Source organism: Fulmarus glacialis, unplaced genomic scaffold (assembly GCF_000690835.1).
Source record: "Fulmarus glacialis isolate BGI_N327 unplaced genomic scaffold, ASM69083v1 scaffold8728, whole genome shotgun sequence".
Classification (NCBI taxonomy): domain Eukaryota; kingdom Metazoa; phylum Chordata; class Aves; order Procellariiformes; family Procellariidae; genus Fulmarus; species Fulmarus glacialis.
This window is the reverse complement of record NW_009228886.1, coordinates 2,543-21,558: the sequence shown is the minus strand read 5'-3', so window position 1 is coordinate 21,558 and position 19,016 is coordinate 2,543. Positions and strand designations below refer to the sequence as shown.

The window sequence follows — 19,016 nt, the reverse complement described above, 5'->3', positions numbered from 1 at the left end:
TGACGTTAAAAACCTCCGCAGCGGTTTAAGCCCGAACAGGCTGCGCGGAGGGAAGGCCTCGGTTAGCCGGGTCAGCGGGAAATGGCTCTTCCCGGTGAGTTACGCCGCGGTGCTGTGCGCGGCTGGGGTCGGGGGGCGAGGTGGTGGTGGCAGCGATGAGAGCGAATGCCGTCTGCCGTGAAAAACGGGGAGGAAAGAATCCAAATACATGCGGTGGGTTACTAGTTACAGCTGGAGCCGGCTTTTCCCGTGTATTCCTCTCCCTATCTGCTTGCTGATTTTATGACAGGTGCTGCTATCAAGATGGGTCTTGATGAAAGCGGTGATTTGATAGCTGAGGAGCAGAAGGAATGGGTACCGAGGGACGCGGTGGTTTTATACAAGAGGAGCAGGAGGGATGGGTACCGAGGGATGCGGTGGTTTTATACAAGAGGAGCAGAGGTAGATCCTACATAGAAAAGATGGCTTGGAAAAAGGCAGGGAGGTGTTTCAGAAGTATGGAAAACCGGGTGAAAGAGGTGGACTTTGCGGGGTGATGAATAGCGAGGGGTGAAGAGCAATGGAGATGTTAGGAATGGCAGAAGTGTCTTGGAAGTAAGGATGCTGGCCTGGAGTAGTCGGAGGGAGCTGGCCCCAAGGACTGGGAGATGGGGCTGATGTAATAGCTGTAGTGCCAGCCAAGCAGGAAAATGTGAGTAGCTGCTTTTAAATCAATGATTGAAGGGCTGCTGATACAGGGGAGAGAAATCCCAGTAATCGGGACACATGGTGAGGGGCTCAAATGTCCGGACAGAAAAAGGGAAGGATTTGGATGAATATAGTGAGTGCCATAACCTTAAAAATGCTAACTCCTTCTAAATAATTGATATTAATGCTGGGCATTTAAATCTAATTTGCTTTTATTGTTCATTGTTTATTTATGCTGTTTATTCACTTTGCTGCTCCAACAGTAAAAAGCATTAAGCGATTTCACTTTTGTTTCCAATCACTTTCACTCTTTGGCTCTCAGGTACTTTCATGATGTCATGATGTTTGGGTTGCAAATGCTGCAGGGCAGTGTTTGACTCCAAACAAACTGTACTAACCGACTTCTTCAAATGTCATGGAAACACTTCTCATACCAACAGGCTTTGCAGCGTTTTTCCGTAATTTTTTTTTCTAAATTCTATGAATACTTTTGGAAACCCCTCAAGGGTTTCAGCTGTAACACTGTTTTTATTTTATATTTTGAAGGAAACAGCCTTTTTAGACAAGACTTAATTTCTTCAAGCTTAATAGATTAGTTATTAGAATGCTAGTTGTCATTAACAGCGTTTGTAGTGATTGTGAAATAAAACATGAGAAAGAAATGAGATTACAAAGGAAGCATTATCAGATAATTTTACTGTGAGCTCTTTACATCGCTAGGATTGGAGTTCATGGGAACTTTTACCCACTGTGCAAACAGAAGCGAACAGCTAAATTATTCTACCTGAGATTTTTACTTGCAATGGGACAATCAACATGTTTTTTTGGTACAAAATTATTGATTGAAATTTTGAAAGTCTGTTTGAATTATCAATGTTAAGAAGTTGGTTGCTGCAAAATTACTATCCTGTGAAATGAAAGCAAAGATACATGAATTAAAATTCCTCTCAGCCACTGAATATTTTCAGAGAGTGAGGCTTAGAAGATGTTAATTTATTCTTTTGTGCACTCAGTTGTATGTGTGATACATCTGTGTAATCAGAAGCATAGCGTTTAACGTCTTCTGTGGTCTGACAGCTGAAGTCAAATTGTTCATAGTCATGTCACTATAAGTAGAGTTAAAATAACTTTAAAGTTTAGCTGCTTTCGTGCTGAAAACATTCTTTGAGCAACCATGTGAAATATCGTTAGTTAAACTGTTACCAGAAGTTACGACGTAATCTTTCTCAAGTGCCATTTTAACTGAATTTCTCCAATTGTCTCTTTTTCAGGAGACCTCATGGAAGGAGAGCTTTATTCTGCTCTCAAGGAGGAAGAGGCCTCTGAATCGGTTTCCAGTACAAACTTTAGTGGTGAAATGCACTTCTATGAGCTTGTAGAAGACACAAAAGATGGGATCTGGCTGGTACAGGTATATGTGATATGTGTTTCAAAGGATGAGCTTGTGAGGGTAGTTAACTAGTAGTAAAAGTGTGTAACAGTGAGATAGTGACAAAGATAATATGCATCAGGGAGATCATAAGGAATAAATCTGTTCAAAAAACCAAGAAAGGCTGGAAGTGACAGAGTTCCTATAGAGACAGGAAGAAAAAAACCTGTAACTGTGGATTGCTTTTTGAAAACCAGGTACTTTAGAACCAGAAAACAAGCAAAGCAGCACACACTTAGGTACACTGACTATGCAGGTACTTGGCCCTGGTATTGTAAGAGCTTGTGTAATGTGTGAAGTGGGTGCAGTAAGTGTAGATGCTCCCAGCAGGCGCAGAAGAGGTGCCTCTGGTGTTGCTCTTCCTTTTGGTTGCATTACATGCTCAGACCTAACCAGTTTAAGCTTCTGTTTATTTAAGGGCTTAGAGCACTTTTAAAATCTCTATTGACTCTTCACAAAGGCAAGATCTCAGTGTGCTACTTCCCAGGCTAGCAGGCTGCTTCTGCAACATATTCCAGTAGCTTAAAGTTAACCTTCCCCTAAACCCTGTGGGCCCACTGATTTTAGAGCGTGCTTCCCCAGGGCTGCCTGAGAATAAGAGAACATTTAGGAAAAGAAAGAAAGACTTTTGCAAATAGGGTTCTGAAACAATTTATCATCACTCTTGAGAACATAAGTTATCTAGACCAAATTGTAAAAATGCTTTTCTACATCAACTTCTCTATTGATAGGAGAATTTTTTTTTAGGCATAAGTTCTCTGCTAACAGCCACATCAGGCAATCAGAATTATCCACCAGACAATTAATTGTTCAGTTGACAGCTCTCCTGCCTGGTTTGTTTGGTCTCCTCACTTCATGTTTTCTATTTAAATAGATTATCAAGATTTAATGACTTCCTGTTATTAGGCCTGCACTGTCACCACATCAGATCTCACCCTAAAATAGACAGTGAGAGGACAGATTACCTTCACAGTCGAAATGGCATTTGTGTTTTGGGAGAGATGTATTTGGAGTTTATTGAATCAAAGTTTCAGGTTTAAATCATACAGAGGGGATTCTTCAAGCAGAGAGTGAGCGTTGAAGGGAAGTTTACACATCTCCAAGCTGGTTGACAAATACGAGCATGAATGTGCTATGAAAAAGCTTCCTTCCTCCCCATGCAGCTCAGAAGAGTAAAATATGGTAGTTCTCTGTTGTCTGTTGCTTGCAGAATTTTAATCGTAATATATTTTCAGCTAGCTTCATAATAGCAGATCAGATAGGCTGCATTTTGATATTTCTAGTGTGATGAATGTTGTCATCATTCTGGGAACATTTGCACAGCTATTCAATTGGTCACAATAACTGTGGAAAAAAAATTAGTGGAATTTACTGAATAATTTACTTGCTGAACGCTATTTGTCTGTTTCTCCACAATAAAAACCACTAGACATGTCAAATTTCTTTTTTTCATTCTTGCCTTTCGAGTTTTCATCACTTTGAGTTTTCATTTCCTCCCTTCCCCACCATAACTCCTGTCTGGATAACTCCTGTGCTGGATTCTTTGTGTCCTTTCACAGGTTTTCCCATGCTCTTTTCTGAGCTGTTTTTTCTCGTTACTTCCCTGTTCTAATTCTTGATTACCCTCACTTGCCCATTCTCCTTTACCTTTAGGCATCCTGTGGAAACTTTACAGCTAATTAATCAGGTCGATGCTTAGTACGGGAGTGAGGATGCCTCATGGATGGGTTTGGTGACCGCAGACAAGGTCGGAGCATTCCCCTGCTCTGTTGTTGCTACCGGCTGGGAAGGAGAAAGGATCTCCAGATCTTTTGTCAGGGTCCTGACCCTAAATCTCTGTTCCACGGGGGCTGCTGGAAAGCAGTAGAGGGGGAGGAACGGTTCTGGCTCAGCTAGCACAGTGGCTGTTGGTTGAGTTGGTTTTGAAGACTTTTTGGTGATATATGGGAGGATGGGGACTCTGAAGACGATTTTTATTTTCCAATGCATGTAAATGAAATTTCTGGGGTGGCATAGGCTGGTAATGGGATAGCCATCACTGTCTGCAGAGAATCAAAGGAAAAAGAGGAAACCATTATTATTTCTTGATATGTTTGACACAAATTCAGATGTGAATTTATCATTTAGAGCCAGCAAGATGAATTCCTTGAAGAAAGTAAAAGCCCATACACAAGGAAATAGTGTTTTGTGGCTTCGTTTCTTTTTTTTCTGGAAATCCACATGCAAAGCATCCAGGGTCAGCAGTAATTTGTTTACCAGTGTAGCTCTTCTCAGGTGCCCTGTGCTCCTATGTGGAGCTTCCGTAGAGCCACAGACAACAGCATGTTCTCTCTCCTATTAGCTCATGATCTCATCACCTTTCCTTTTACGCCTTTCTTCTTGCTTGCCAGCTGCTGTTGTGCACTTCTTTGGCTGGCAAGGAGGATGAGTGGTAGTTTCTAGAGCTGCTTCTCTTGTTGGTAGAGGAGTAACACTTAATGTTCTTGCTTTTCCAGGCTCTGCTATGGCTCATGCTCTCTGGGTGGTCTCTAGAAGCCTGTCACATCCGACAATATCGTATTCATTATGACGTTTTAAAAACATACAGTAAATGATCTACAGATAAGAATCCACTTTGAAAGAAGTTAAAATCTAAATTAATGTATATTTTTATTTTAAAAGTCCCTACTGTAACACAGTGGTAGAGGGAAGCAAAGGGAACTTTATTCCTGGCGTTGAAGGAGGAGGACAAACGTTTCAATCATGTCTGGTAGAGGTGCAAAGGACATTATTGTGGATATAAAATGTTGCAGTCTATTTTGCATCTCAGCTTCTTGTTCAAATGGTGTAGTCACAGAGCAAGGGATGTGCCTACAGGATTTTGGTGGTGGTTCGTTCTTTGTTGCTTGCTTGCTTTTGCTTGCATGTAGGATGGGTAATTTTCATATTTGCCTTTTTAATTTTGCCAGGTGATCAGTTGTTCTCGCTACAAGGAAATTAAGTAGAAACACTCAATTCTTTTAAAACACATCATTCAGTGTTTGTGTCTTTTGCAGTAGCCCTTCAGGATCGTTTACTGTAGGATAACTGATTTTAACTTTCCGTATCCTCCTTGAGAGTCTTCATATCCAGTCAAGGGTGCAGAATACCATCAGCTAGAATGTAATAGTTCTCATATTGCCTGCATATCCATGTTAACTCATTACAGAAGCTCATTTATTCTCAACCTCTGACTTAACTGACAGCTTAACGGAGCTGGTCAGATTGGTGCATAGATCATCCCACCTCCCTTTGAGAAACTATTCGTAATTTTGAGATGGCTAATTTTTGCATGCTGTGATGGATGTATTCTTCCGTCTTTGCCTATTTTGATCAAATTTCTCACTGTGCTTCTCAGAAAAGAAAACCAAAAAAATTTCTGGACATCTTTAATCTGTATGGGTGGGATTCTGAATCAGTTGTGAGTTCTTAGGAAAGAGCGACAATGTGGAAATTCAGTTCATTCAGTGCCGAATAATAAACAGTGTGTGAGATGTCTCAGAATTAGTAAAAATACAGTCATGTAGAAACTTATTGATGTTACCTGGAACAAGTGGGTTTTTTTCCATGCTTCTAATAAATAACTTACCAGTCCATTTATAATTAATTGTATTTATAAATGAGAATTGTCCAAATATTTTTACTTCTGTTTTATCTATAGGAGGATAGTTTGCAACATAGCTGTTGATTATAAAGGATTCTATGAAAAGCACATTAGAAGCTTAATTAATAGACCAGGGTTTTTGAACCTTTGTATCTTTGAGGATCCTTAAAAATCTTCCAGCGAGTGCAGGGACTCTTTACAATAATATCAGGCTTCCTTTGCTCATTTACCCACTGCAGGCACTGTGGAGGAGTTTGTGGACCTCCAGGGGTCTGGATATCTCAAACTGGAAACTGCCGAATCAGACTGACAATTCTTGCATACATACAACCTTAACAGTTCATTAAGTAAGTTAGAATCAGTTTTGCCTTTGGCAAATTCATGCAGTTTTTTTCCGATTCTGATGTCTGTACTCCTTCACGCAGAGACTGACTTGCTGAGGCTGGGTGAGGATTGACCACTCCTGAGAGAACTACCTGTACGTGTGTGTGCGCAGCAGGAAACGGTGTCTCTTTCTTAATTGGTTTTGTTCTTCCTGATGGTTTAAAGCCTGTCACAGTGCCCTGGTGCCCAGAGTTGATGAGCACTTGGAGTTGTTGTCTTTGTGGCTAAGCTGTAAAACCAAGTTTTGACTATTCATGCGTATTCAAAATTGTGTGCTCTTGGTATGAGCAGGTGTGCCTGACACCTGGTATCCTGGCTAAATTCCAGCTTAGATAATGCCTGAGCTTCCCTTGGCGCTTTCATTTGGATACAGTTTTCTCTTCCTTTCATGGCACGTACTCCTAACCCATAAAGGCTGAGAGATGCTGCCAATGTGAATATTTTTCCATCACAAAAAAAAATTATATATAAAAAACACATGTGCATTGCTTAGCTTGGAGCTTCTGCTGTATTGTGATGATCTCACAATTCTTGCTTTCTGCTTTCACTTCTTTTTTTAGTGTTGTTCCCATCTCTGGCGCAATGTAACAAACACAAATGGAATGACTCTTAATCAAACTAGCAAGGCACAAGGGCTGTCGAACGTGCAAAGTAGACAATTCATCAGGATGTTTTTCTCTTTAGTGTTACTGAGGTTACTTTAGATTCCCGAGGTTGTTAGAAGCAGTAATAACTAGTTTTAAGGGCTGATTTTAAAGTGTCCTTTTTAAAAAAGCTATCTGTCAAGGGTGTTCAGGTTCTGTGGGAAGTTATCCTTGCGTATACTGTGGTCTGCAAAGTACTCGGGTTGCTGCGAGTTGTTGGAGTGGAGGCAACTTGTTAAGAGTGTTGTTTTCGTTCCAGATGGTATACCTGGTCTTGTATATGGTACATTGTAGGGATTATTCCCCATTAAAAAATACCAGTTAATCCTATTTTAGTGTCTTTGCTACGAGGATATGTGTAAGCTCTTTTCCTCATCACGCTGTAATTCTTCTTATGCATCAAATGGTTAGTACATTTCTTTCCTCTGTATATCTAAACCATAGGAGAAGGCAGAGAAAATAAGTGAAGGAGCTAGAATTGGTTAAAATAATGAGAGTTGAAATACCATGAAGTGTTGTTTGTTCTGCATTTGTCGATCTCTGACTTTCGTTGTCATGCCTTGTGATATTTGAACATTTTTAGTTGTGAGTGAGCTTCAAAACTTACTGAGACCAAATCTTGTTACAGTGACCTGTTTCGAAATCTCTACATACTGTCTAAAAGGGATTGAACAATATCTGGTTTAAATGAACAGAAAATAGGAGAATGCTCAAATAAGGCTACTATCATGTTGTGCTCAAGTATTGCTGGAGTACCAGAGAGGAATCTGTCTTTGCATATCACATTGCTACAGCAAACTCTTTAACAGCAGCTGTGTTTCCTTGAGCCGCTTCAATTTCTGTCCCATCTTTTACTGGTATTTTAAGAATGTATGTTTCATTTTTAAAAAGTTCTTAATGATAATGGGGAAATTAAAGAGCAGTGCATTGGTGACAGTTACGAAGTAGATACTGCGATATCGAGGCATCTACCTGAGACACTTTTGTTTTGGATTAAGCAAGAGAGGCAAAGTGTCTTGCTGACATTGTCCTATTTTTCCAAGTGTTTGCTCTTAAAGTCTGTTTGCTGCTTTAATGTCATAACTATGACTATTTTACAGATCAAAATGATTCTATTAATTACATTCTCGACTGGCCTCTTTTGGGTCTGATTCAAAGTCAGGAAAGCTCTTCCAATGCAAAAGCTACCTATGCAAATACCTGTTAAAATCATAAGGATTTCGATGATTTCAGTATTATATGTCCTTAGATGAATTCTATTTTAACCTTGTTTTCTGTGGTATCTGGAAGCCACCTTTTTAGGTATTTATGGAAACTGAACAAGAAAACTTAATCAGAACATGCAGAAAAAAAGGAGATTTCCAAACCCCTGTCTTTCCATTTTTACTTTGCACATCTTGGTGGCATAACTAACCTGCAGTATTTCAGTGGTTAAGAATCTCCTGACCTTTTGGGATATTGTGTGGTCCTCTCAAATTCACGGATGGAGTATGAAGAAACTTGTGTCGGAGACTTCAGAGGAAGTTTGTGGATGGCTGTCCAGTGAGGGCCTGGCCTTCTTTCCAGTATCTTCTTCCACTAAAGAAGCTAGTAATTCATATGTAGAGGAAAGACGGTAATTCAGACCCTGCATTTAGAGCCAGTCCTCTGGCCTGGGTTAGGTGTAGATTAGGGAGTGGGTCTATTCTGTGATGTGGGATTGTTAAATGGCAGGGTTACTTTCATCCTGTTGGATTCTCTTAACCCGTTAAGATGATGAATGGATTAATTGGGTTGTCTTCATTGTCTTGTTTGTCACTCTGAAATACAATATTTTGCAGATTGTGAACATAGCTAATAATAAGAAAAGCTTGAAGGGTTTGTGTTCCTCTAAATGTGGTGTTTGTTTCCCAGCTGTGCTAGCTGATCTCATAAAAGATACCTTCTTCTATAAGCTTTGTCTTTATTTCTTTAAAACAAAATAAAGGATATGACTGAAAGGGATTTTCTTGATGAGCGAGTTCAGTTCTTTGCTAGACTATGGAATATGTATTTATAAAATAGCTCGCTGTCTTTCTTAAATTGTAAGTTGTCTGAGTGTAATACTCATATTGACTGTTCCCCTCTTGTTGGAAACCTGTATCCGACTTCTGGCCTGAGCATATTCATGGCTAATTTGTTCCTATTGTGCTTAAATTGACATCGCCCCTTAGTTTCACTGACTCCTGATCAGTAGTCTACCCCACTACTCCCAGTATGTGACGTCAATCAACCAGTTTGTTTTGTCAGGCGTAATATATCCTGGGCTTTGCTTATTTCACAGCCAGTTAATATCGATGGCTTATAGTTCCTTTTGGATCAACTAATAGACCCAAGCTTTTTCTCCCATCGCTGTTTCTAACTGATGAACTCCCCGAGTGTCCTGTTCATTATTGAATTCAATTTCGTTTCTGACACTCTGCATTACAAGATTTGTGCAGCTCTTCCTGTATGGCGTTGTAATCCTCTTGTACATAGATGTGCTTCCCAATTTTATGTCATCTACAAATGGTTTTGGGAGACTTCAAGTTTCTGCAGGAAGGGCATTAATAGGAATATATGCTGAACTGAGCTCTAAGGTAAATCTGTTAAGTCTGTTAGCACCTTCTTAGTGTTTTGATGCTTCCTTGCCTTAGCCAATTTCTTACTCACTTTAAAACTTTTTTTTTTTTTTTACTCACTATTAAGGCTTATCTCCAGTTTGCATGAAATTTTTCCATGTGGCACAACACATGATATTCTACCAAACTACAGAGAGGATAGTAACATTCCCTTTCTCTTGAAGCTAAATTTTTCCATGTGGCACAACACATGATACTTTACCAAACTACAGAGAGGATAGTACATTCCCTTTCTCTTGAAGCGCAGTTCTTTTCCTCCAGGAAAAGATGGATTTTTAACACGCAACTTAATCAGGAATGATACATCTTTAGTAATTGCATGCTGGAAAGGAGTGGAAAATCCAGCCTTCTCTGCACCTTTAAAATTTTTTCTACAGTTTTGCATACTGTTGAGATCAAACTGGTGGGATAATTTTTTCATTTGCTCTTAAATACAGTTACTAACTTGTTATTCTGTCAAAATGTAAATTAGTCTGACAGGTTTTATAAGAAATCTTTGCAGGTTTATCTGTGATTTTGTGTGCTCGTTGTATTACAGTTATGGGATGGAGATTACCTGCTTACTCTGATTTAAGTGCATTAAGTTATTCGAGTTTTGTTTCCATCTTCAGGTGATACAATCTCTTCCCATAAACTCGCTAACCTGTCCATGGCCACCCATCTCTTCTTCATTGAAAACTGAGTCAGAACATTAATTTCATTTTAAAAAGAAAATTATCTTACATTTCTACCCTGTCTTCCTTGTATGGTGATCCTGCTGCTTTTCTCCCTGTAATATTCTTACTCATATGTCTGAAAAACCTTTTGGTGCCGCTTGTAATATTCTTTGTATGGTCTAACTTAATTTGCTCATTTTTCCTTACTTTTTTTTTATTTCTTGCATATCTTTCTTTGCTAGCTCTTCCTTTCGACCTTTTTTTCATTCCTTGTAGGTTCTCAAACTATTTCTAACATCTTTTTGGAAGTGCTTGCTAGGAAGAAGGGCAGGACTTGACAACTTTTTTCCCTTGCTTGAAATATAAAACCCTGATAGCTTTAACACCTTGGACTTGGAGACTTGAAGAACTTCCAGGCCTCTTCCACATTCAAATTCCTGGTCTCCTCAGTCACAGGTTTTTAAGCTAATTTTCTTAGCTTATCAAAATTCACACTTCTTAAATAACTTGCAAACACTTGTAACAGATTTTATGTTTAATTTAAACTGAATTACATTGTGATTGCTTAACCTGCAGTATTTTCTCAGACTCCCTCATCCACAGAGATGATGACTGCTTTCCAAAATACAAACCCTTGCCTCCATGTGGTGAACTCCCAATGTTGTAAGTGGGTGTTGTCTGCAAGGAGCAGCTGCAGTGGACATGTTTATTTGTTCAGGGTTTTTTTTTTTTCCATAATGACATTAAAAAAGCACGAGCCCAAGAAATTTTACAAAGCTTCAGTGTGCAAAACCATAGTAGGGTTCTCTCTGTCTAGTTACAAAATACAAACTGCTAGTTCTGTTGTTGTCCTACAGCATAAATAACTTTCCTCAAGAGGAAAGACTTTTTTATAGGATGGGAATTAAACTGGTATTAAAAAATCCACCAGTACAAACAGCCAGATGACAGTAAAACATACTGGTGGCTCTGTTTGTAACGACTCTTCTTCTCTTGACACTTAAAGTGAATATTGCAGTATCAGACAGAAGAAACAGCAGAGCAGGATCAGTCCTCCTGCACATAACATCAGTATACTCTCAACAACTCTGCTAGGGTTTTTCGGAACATGCACACAGAATTTTGGAAGCAACCGATCTCTGAGTAGTTGTACCAAAGAGTAATCCAGTTGTCAACGTTTTATGCTTACTAATAAAACGTAGTGATTCCTTACTATGCTGGATACATTTATCATGCCGTAGTAGCTCTGAGGATATACTGGCGTTAAGGTGTCTTTAGGAATGTGGTCTCTCTTAGTTAAAGTACATGAAAAGAAGTAGTTTAAAATACCCCAAGTATTTGCTTCAGTTACATTGGGTGATGTAAAGAAGCCTCAATAATACGGCAGGTTTCCCCAGCTGGTTGTCTCGCTGCTTGAAGGTTATGTTAAAAGCCTTTTCTGTGTGATATTTGTGTTTTGAGAATAACTTGAAGGATTCTTATCTAGGTGTTCCCCTCTGGTGTTATTTAAACATTTTGGGCTCAGTGGAATGGGAGTATAATCTGTAACTTCAGTTTAACTTTGTTTCCTTGTGTAGAACATTCTGCTTAGTGAATTCTCTTATTTTTGGTTTCTGAGTGGATGCTGCTTACCACAAAGCAGATAATTTTTTTTTTTTTGAGTCTCGAAGGCCAGACGTGTTTTCCAGCTCTGTGTCTTAACCTGCACACAGAGAACTGTTAATCACAGTGACAACCTAACTTCCAGAGGAAAGCTGACACTTCAGGTTATTAAGTCAGAAAATGATTGGGAGAAGTTTAATGGTGGGTAAACAAAGAAGAAGTAGTTTCAAAACTTAATTAAAAAATGTATTTTAAGTGGTTGCCAGTCAGCCTGCAGAAGCATGTGAGGCATTTCTGAAATAGAAACTGCAACAGCTCATGGAATCGTGCATGATCAGTCACGTCATTCAACATTACCTGTTAGCTGCAGGCAGGCAGTTTTTTCTTTTCTTCCCCTTCTTTTCTTCCCCTTCTTTTCTTCCCCTTCTTTTCTTCCCCTTCTTTTCTTCTTTTTCTTTTCTTTCTTTTCTTCCTTGGGTAAACAAAGAAGAAGAAGTTTCAAAACTTAATTAAAAAATGTATTTTAAGTGGTTGCCAGTCAGCCTGCAGAAGCATGTGAGGCATTTCTGAAATAGAAACTGCAACAGCTCATGGAATCGTGCATGATCAGTCACGTCATTCAACATTACCTGTTAGCTGCAGGCAGGCAGTTTTTTCTTTTCTTCCCCTTCTTTTCTTCCCCTTCTTTTCTTCCCCTTCTTTTCTTCCCCTTCTTTTCTTCCCCTTCTTTTCTGCCCCTTCTTTTCTTCCCCTTCTTTTCTTCCCCTTCTTTTCTTCCCCTTCTTTTCTTCCCCTTCTTTTCTTCCCCTTCTTTTCTTCCCCTTCTTTTCTTCCCTTCCCTGTACAGTTGTAAGTCAGAGGATGAGTGCTTATTCTTTGTCATTTGTGTCTGCAGAAGCTTACATCTAGATCACCTGAAGTACTACTTTAATATACTAAGTTAGAACAAATTAGACCTTGGGATATATCACAGTGAATTATCATCCTGAAATGGCAGATAGGACATTGGAGTTGGTGCCACAGTCATGTAAAGTTACAGAGTGAGTGACTGGCAAAGCAAGATTTTCAGGCATTATCTGGGAGTTCAATCACTAGTTTCCACTGCTTAGAAGCGGTTGTTGGCAGTATAATCTGGTACCAAGTACATATGTTCCAACTCATTTTACTTGCTCTGAGAAAACATTTCTTTGGTATGTTGTAACTTTTCATGGAGAATTGTAATAAAATAATGGTCTTTTTTACTGCAAAGAAAAGGAACCTGCTGGACTCTCTTCCTTTCTCCCCTACTATAAACCGGTTAATGATAGTTTTGTTATTTTCCCAAGGTTTTTGTTACCTACCACTGATTTTAGTATCTTAACAGGTACTTAAAATGATGATGCACTTTTCTCTTCCTGCAGAAACTATATTTCCATCTTAGAGCGTCACTCTCCAAAGGCACTTAACGTGACTACCAGTTGTATATACCTATTGTATGTTCTAAGAGAAGGGGAAAACAGTATCAAGGGTGACTCGATTTCTGTTTTCATGAAACTTGCTCTTTATTTCAGGAAGCAAACTTACTGAGGTACTAAATTATTATTTTCTTTCGGCAATAGGTCGTAGCAAACGACAGAAGCCCGCTGGTGGGTAAAGTCCACTGGGAGAAAATGGTGAAGAAAGTATCAAGATTCGGCATACGTACTGGCACTTTTAACTGTTCCAGTGACCCCAGGTATATCCTTAAAGGATTATTTAAATCCCAAGAATATCTTAAGGCTCATCTGTGTTCTGGCAGCAGGGCTTGCTGTGTTGTAAAAGCAGCTGTGACAGAAGGTGGCTTTATTCATGTTTTTATCTCTACTAAAGTCTGTTCAGAATTCTCCATTATATTCTTTATCAGCATCATAAACACAAATCTGCAGCTTCCTAAAGCATCATGTGGGAAATGCATGATTAGACTGTGTGGAGTGTAATACAGCAATGGAAGGGAATGAATAGAAGAATCTGGCCTTATAGTCCAGGCATTCAGGGACAAGAACTGTGCTTGCTTAGGACAGAGCCGAATATATATAGCCCATGTAAGAGAACTGTATCAGTTGTAGAGTTGTTCTATTGCCATCTGGAAAGGAGAAACACAGGTTAGCATGAACCTTGCAAACAGTGCCTGCTTCTCAGAGTTACTGATAATCCTGTTCCTTGACAAATGTGTATATGTTTATATATAAACTTGCACACACCCTTTGACAACATACAGTGTGCTATGCAAGATTTACTGTTGTTTGCGTATGATTTCGAACAAGGAAGAAGAGCAAAGCCAAAGAAGCTATTAATAATTCTGTGCTACTGTAAAAAGAATTTTTTTTTTAATATTTTGTTGGAAGCATTTGCTTCACATGACAGGAAACTGTCTAGAATTCCAGTGGCATGTATGGATATGCACGTCTTACACAGCTTAAGTCCTAAATGTTTACAGAAATCTCAAAGTTAATCGTAAGAGAAAATTTTTAGACTTTGCAGCGCTTATGCAAAATAATCTTGTATAATCAAAACACTGGTATTTGAACATCTTAAAAATTTGGCAGTGTTTCTCTTTGCATAGCTCCTAACTAGTCTTAATGTTATGATCAAATATTATGTTTTAAATTAATTCATTTTTTCCTAATACAAGAAATACTTTGTTGAGTAAACCCTCATAAATAGTTTTCATCCGGTTGCAGCTGAAATTCAGAAGAACACTGCACGCTACGGTACTCAGGATACTTTATTCGTAGGGTAATATCTTATGGCTCCTAAAAATGTTACATTCAGATTCCTGAGATGGGGAGTTGTAATTGTCTAAATATATGTTGATAGACCATAAACCAGAGAGGATGTAGGTAAGATGGCTAATGAATGAGGCTGATGGCCCTTATTTCAACGTGCAGGGTTCTCAGAGACCCTGTTGGCTGTGTAACGTTTTGATTCTTGAAACTTGCCAGACTTTTCCTAAAAGGAGGACTACATAAATTGGGTGGCATAGTGATGCTGGTTCGAAAGATGCATGAGACAAGGCATCTTCTGAGTTATCAGGCTCATCTTATAGTTACTGGGGACTGGACCATGACTCAGGGTTCAGCCTTGAAGAGCCTTTCTTTTAGGTATGGATTTGGAGTTCATTCCATCTCAGCACTCTGCCTACCAGCCAGGGTGGGGGTATTCTTTTAGCCTAAATCATCCGGTAGCATGTGCCTGTTTCTTCCTCCGCCGGTTTTGTGGCGAGCTCTCTCACCACACCTCTTAGTCTGTCTGCATCCTTCCAAAATGGCTCCAGTAGGAAGTGGACACTTGTCAGCTTCATTAAAGCAACTGTGAACAGACCAATGTCTTGTTAACTTCACCCCACTGCTGCTTGGCAAAACTAGGATGGAAGGAAGCACTGGAAAAGTTATCTGCAGGCTCGGGAAAGCTGTGGGACATTGGGTTACACTGTAGTGGTTATCTTCTTGGTTGGAAGACCAAGGAAAAATAGCTTCTAATACTAGAGCTTTATAGTGAAGAGTCAGCTTGTGTATTTTTCAAATGCAGTTACAAAGCATGAATGACTGTATGGCCTTGTTTACTATAATGACCCATGACAATTAACACTATTCCTTTTCCTGTTTTATGAATACATATTTCTTCACAACATTTCTGTAAGATATATTGTAAGAATAAATACACTTTGCCAGAGAATATTGGGTGCCCTTATTTCCTACTATTATATGTAAAGATTCCCAGGTGCTCAGCATGTATCATGTTTGGGCTCATAACAGAAATTTAAGGCCTGCAGCTCCAGGGTTATGAAATTCTGCAATCTAACCTGCTGTTTTCTTTGCAGATACTGCAGAAGGAGGGGTTGGCTGAAATCCACCCTTATTATGTCGGTTCCGCAAACCAGTACCTCCAAGGGAAGAGTAATGCTTAAGGAATACAGCGGGCGCAAAATCGAAGTGGAGCACATTTTCAAATGGATCACAGCCCATGCTGCTTCTCGGATCAAAACCATCTACAACTCCGAACATTTAAAAGAAGAATGGAACAAAAGTGACCAGTACCGTGTGAAAATATACCTGTTTGCCAACCTCGACCAGCCTCCAGCGTTCTTCTCTGCACTAAGTGTAAAGTTTACTGGAAGAGTAGAGTTTATTTTTGTGAACGTGGAAAACTGGGACAATAAAAGTTACATGGCAGAAATTGGTATCTACAAGACACCATCATACATACTTAGGACTCCTGAGGGGATTTACAGGTATGGAAATAACACTGGTGAATTTATATCACTACGTGCCATGGATTCCTTTTTGCGCTCGTTACAACCAGAAGTTAATGATTTATTTGTTTTAAGCTTCGTTTTGGTTAATCTGATGGCTTGGATGGACCTGTTTATTACACAAGGCGCTACTATAAAGCGTTTTGTGGTTCTTATAAGCACTTTAGGGACGTATAATTCATTATTAATTATTTCCTGGCTACCTGTGTTAGGTTTTTTGCAACTACCCTATTTAGACAGCTTTTATGAGTACAGTTTAAAACTCTTCAGGTACTCTAACACAACTACTTTGGCTTCTTGGGTAAGAGCCGATTGGATGTTCTACTCTTCGCATCCAGCCCTCTTCCTCAGCACGTACCTTGGTCACGGTTTACTAATTGATTACTTTGAGAAGAAGAGAAGACGCAATAACAACACCGATGAAGTAAACGCTAATAATCTGGAGTGGCTGTCCAGCCTGTGGGACTGGTACACCAGCTACTTGTTTCATCCTATTGCTTCTTTTCAACACTTTCCTTTTGACTCGGATTGGGATGAAGACCCGGATTTGTTCTTAGAGCGGTTGGCCTTCCCCGATCTCTGGCTTCACCCTCTGATACCAACCGATTACATAAAAAACTTACCGATGTGGAGGTTTAAATGCCTTGGCGTCCATTCTGATGAGGAAATGCTAGAAACCTTTCAAGACAGCGAAAGTGACTCTGACAGTGAAAACAAAGAGGTCTTCAGTAGTGAAAAAGAAGTCTCAGAGGACGATGAGCTAAACACGTTTCATAGGCGCAGTGAAGGAGAGCCTCGGTGCGGTGCTGAGACCTGTTCGTGTGCCAATAAATATTGTCATCACGAGCCATATGAACGGAAAGCGAGATCCTACGGCTCGTACAGCACCGCGGGTGACATGGAGCCAGACTGGTCAGCCTGGCCCTCTGAGATGTTGCACTGTACAGAATGTGTTGTGTGTCTAGAAAATTTTGCAAACGGTTGTCTGCTCGTGGGCTTGCCGTGCGGCCACGTGTTCCACCAGAATTGCATCGTGATGTGGCTGGCCGGCGGGCGACACTGCTGCCCTGTCTGCAGGTGGGCTTCGTACAAAAAAAAGCAGCCATACACACATCCGCAGCCTTTGTCGAATGATACCCCATCTTAGCTGTGTGCCGATGTCCTTTGTAAGCTTTCAGGATATTAACTGCTTGCCTTTTAAATGTTAGTCACTTAAAAGATTATGTGGTTTGAAGTTTTAGTTTAAATGTTAGTGCAGTGAACTAAAATATACATGATGCTAACGTTAACGACAGAATCATTTGGTTGCCTTGTATGTTGAACTCAATGCATACTTATCGTACAGTAACTTTTTCTTTTCAACATCTGCAAACTTGATGCTGTTTTTGTAAGCACAAAAATGAAGCCTACAACAGAAGCGTATTCCAGCAAACGTTTACAAGTTAGGATGTGGGTGAAATTGAAATTCTAATCGGAGACAATTGCTTAATTTAAGTGTTTCTTATTTTAGAGTCTGTTCAGCACATCTTTGTTGAATAATGTATGTTGTAAGACAGTACCATTTAAAAAGAAATCAGTGAAATAAATTATTTTAAAAGGAGATTTGTAATGTTAATTGTTTTGATAAATATTTTGTGTGTATGGTTACAGATGTCTTGCTGGTCTGATTTATCTGTGAAGACAATAAAAATATAACACAACTTTTGTGACTAATAAATCATCTCCTAGTCTCCAGTGTTAGCCACTGGCCAAGTGGAAGGTGATGGTGTTTCACTGGGAACTACTTCTGTGTCGAGGTGCTCCTCTGCTTGACCAGTGGTTTTCCAATTGATTACGAACTGCTTTATCAGACAGAGACCCTCTTCTACCAGCCGTCTCTCCAGCACCCTCATCTGCAGACATCTAGGAAGACTTTAGGGTAGCCCCTCTACGGCCTCAAAGTAAACCATCATGAAGTAGCAGAATATTGTCAGGCAGTGACAAAAGCGGCTTGTAAAGGTAAAAATTGCCAGATTCCAGCTGCTGGTATTTTGAAGTGATTTCTGATTTCTTGGAGAAAAGTGATAGTTGTTTGATGCCATAAAAAATTGAGTCTATTGTTTTCTTTCTATTTCAATATGAAACTGTGGGTTTGGTTGTACCTTTCAGAAATCATCTGGCTGAAAATCCAGAGAAGAAATCTTGGTTGGAAAGAAAAAAAAAAAGGGGGGGGTGAGGGGAGGGGGAGAAAAAAAAAAAAGAGCATGAGATTATATAAGTAGAAGAAAAAGCTAAACTAGAAAGGTGTTTTCAATTGTCTCATTTTATTTCTTTCCTAGTTCTTGCCCATGTGGTATGAAAAGAGGATAATTAAATGAAAATGATAATAGGAAATGTGAACACGGGTGCCTCTTGCTGTTTACGATCCATCTTTACAGAGAGTTGGGAGTCTGGCACTCACAAAGCTGTCTGGCATTGCTTTATCCGTCCAGGGTTATCTGGGCACTATCTTTTGTAATAAAAAATATTTCATGCCTGCCAGGTGTCCTCCCAAGAGGATATTCTCCTAGTTATCAGAAGAGCTGTTTTTAATTGTGAGTACTTTTTCCTCTCCCGTTTCCTTTTTCCTACTGCAGTACTGAAACAGGGAGGTAGAAGGGGCATAGTATCACTGACTCTTCTGGTACTGAAACAGGGAGGTAGAAGGGGCATAGTATCACTGGCTCTCCTGGTCCAGAAAGTAATTTTTATTCCAGTTGAGGCCTGTCAGTACATGCCCTTTATCTGTCATTACAGCCGCGGCAGAGCAGTGGAGAGGCATAATGAGGGCAAAGAGCATTTCCGCTTCCAATTTGTGCGGCAGTGTGACCCTTAGCCTATGTGCTTATCATAAAGGGAGGTAGAAGGGGCATAGTATCACTGGCTCTCCTGGTCCAGAAAGTAATTTTTATTCCAGTTGAGGCCTGTCAGTACATGCCCTTTATCTGTCATTACAGCCGCGGCAGAGCAGTGGAGAGGCATAATGAGGGCAAAGAGCATTTCCGCTTCCAATTTGTGCGGCAGTGTGACCCTTAGCCTATGTGCTTATCATAAGCAGCTGGGAT

The 19,016-nt window shown here is 39.8% G+C and overlaps 1 protein-coding gene across 1 annotated transcript; it reads left to right on the top strand.

The window, feature by feature from the left end:
- The first annotated feature begins 461 nt into the window (after nucleotides 1-461).
- On the top strand, nucleotides 462-17,533 carry RNF103 (ring finger protein 103). The gene is given in 5 exon segments (XM_009583643.1): nucleotides 462-498; nucleotides 501-518; nucleotides 1,959-2,098; nucleotides 13,262-13,377; nucleotides 15,502-17,533. Coding segments are annotated over 5 exon segments (1,890 nt in total). The 3' UTR covers nucleotides 17,081-17,533.
- Nucleotides 17,534-19,016: the final 1,483 nt, after the last annotated feature.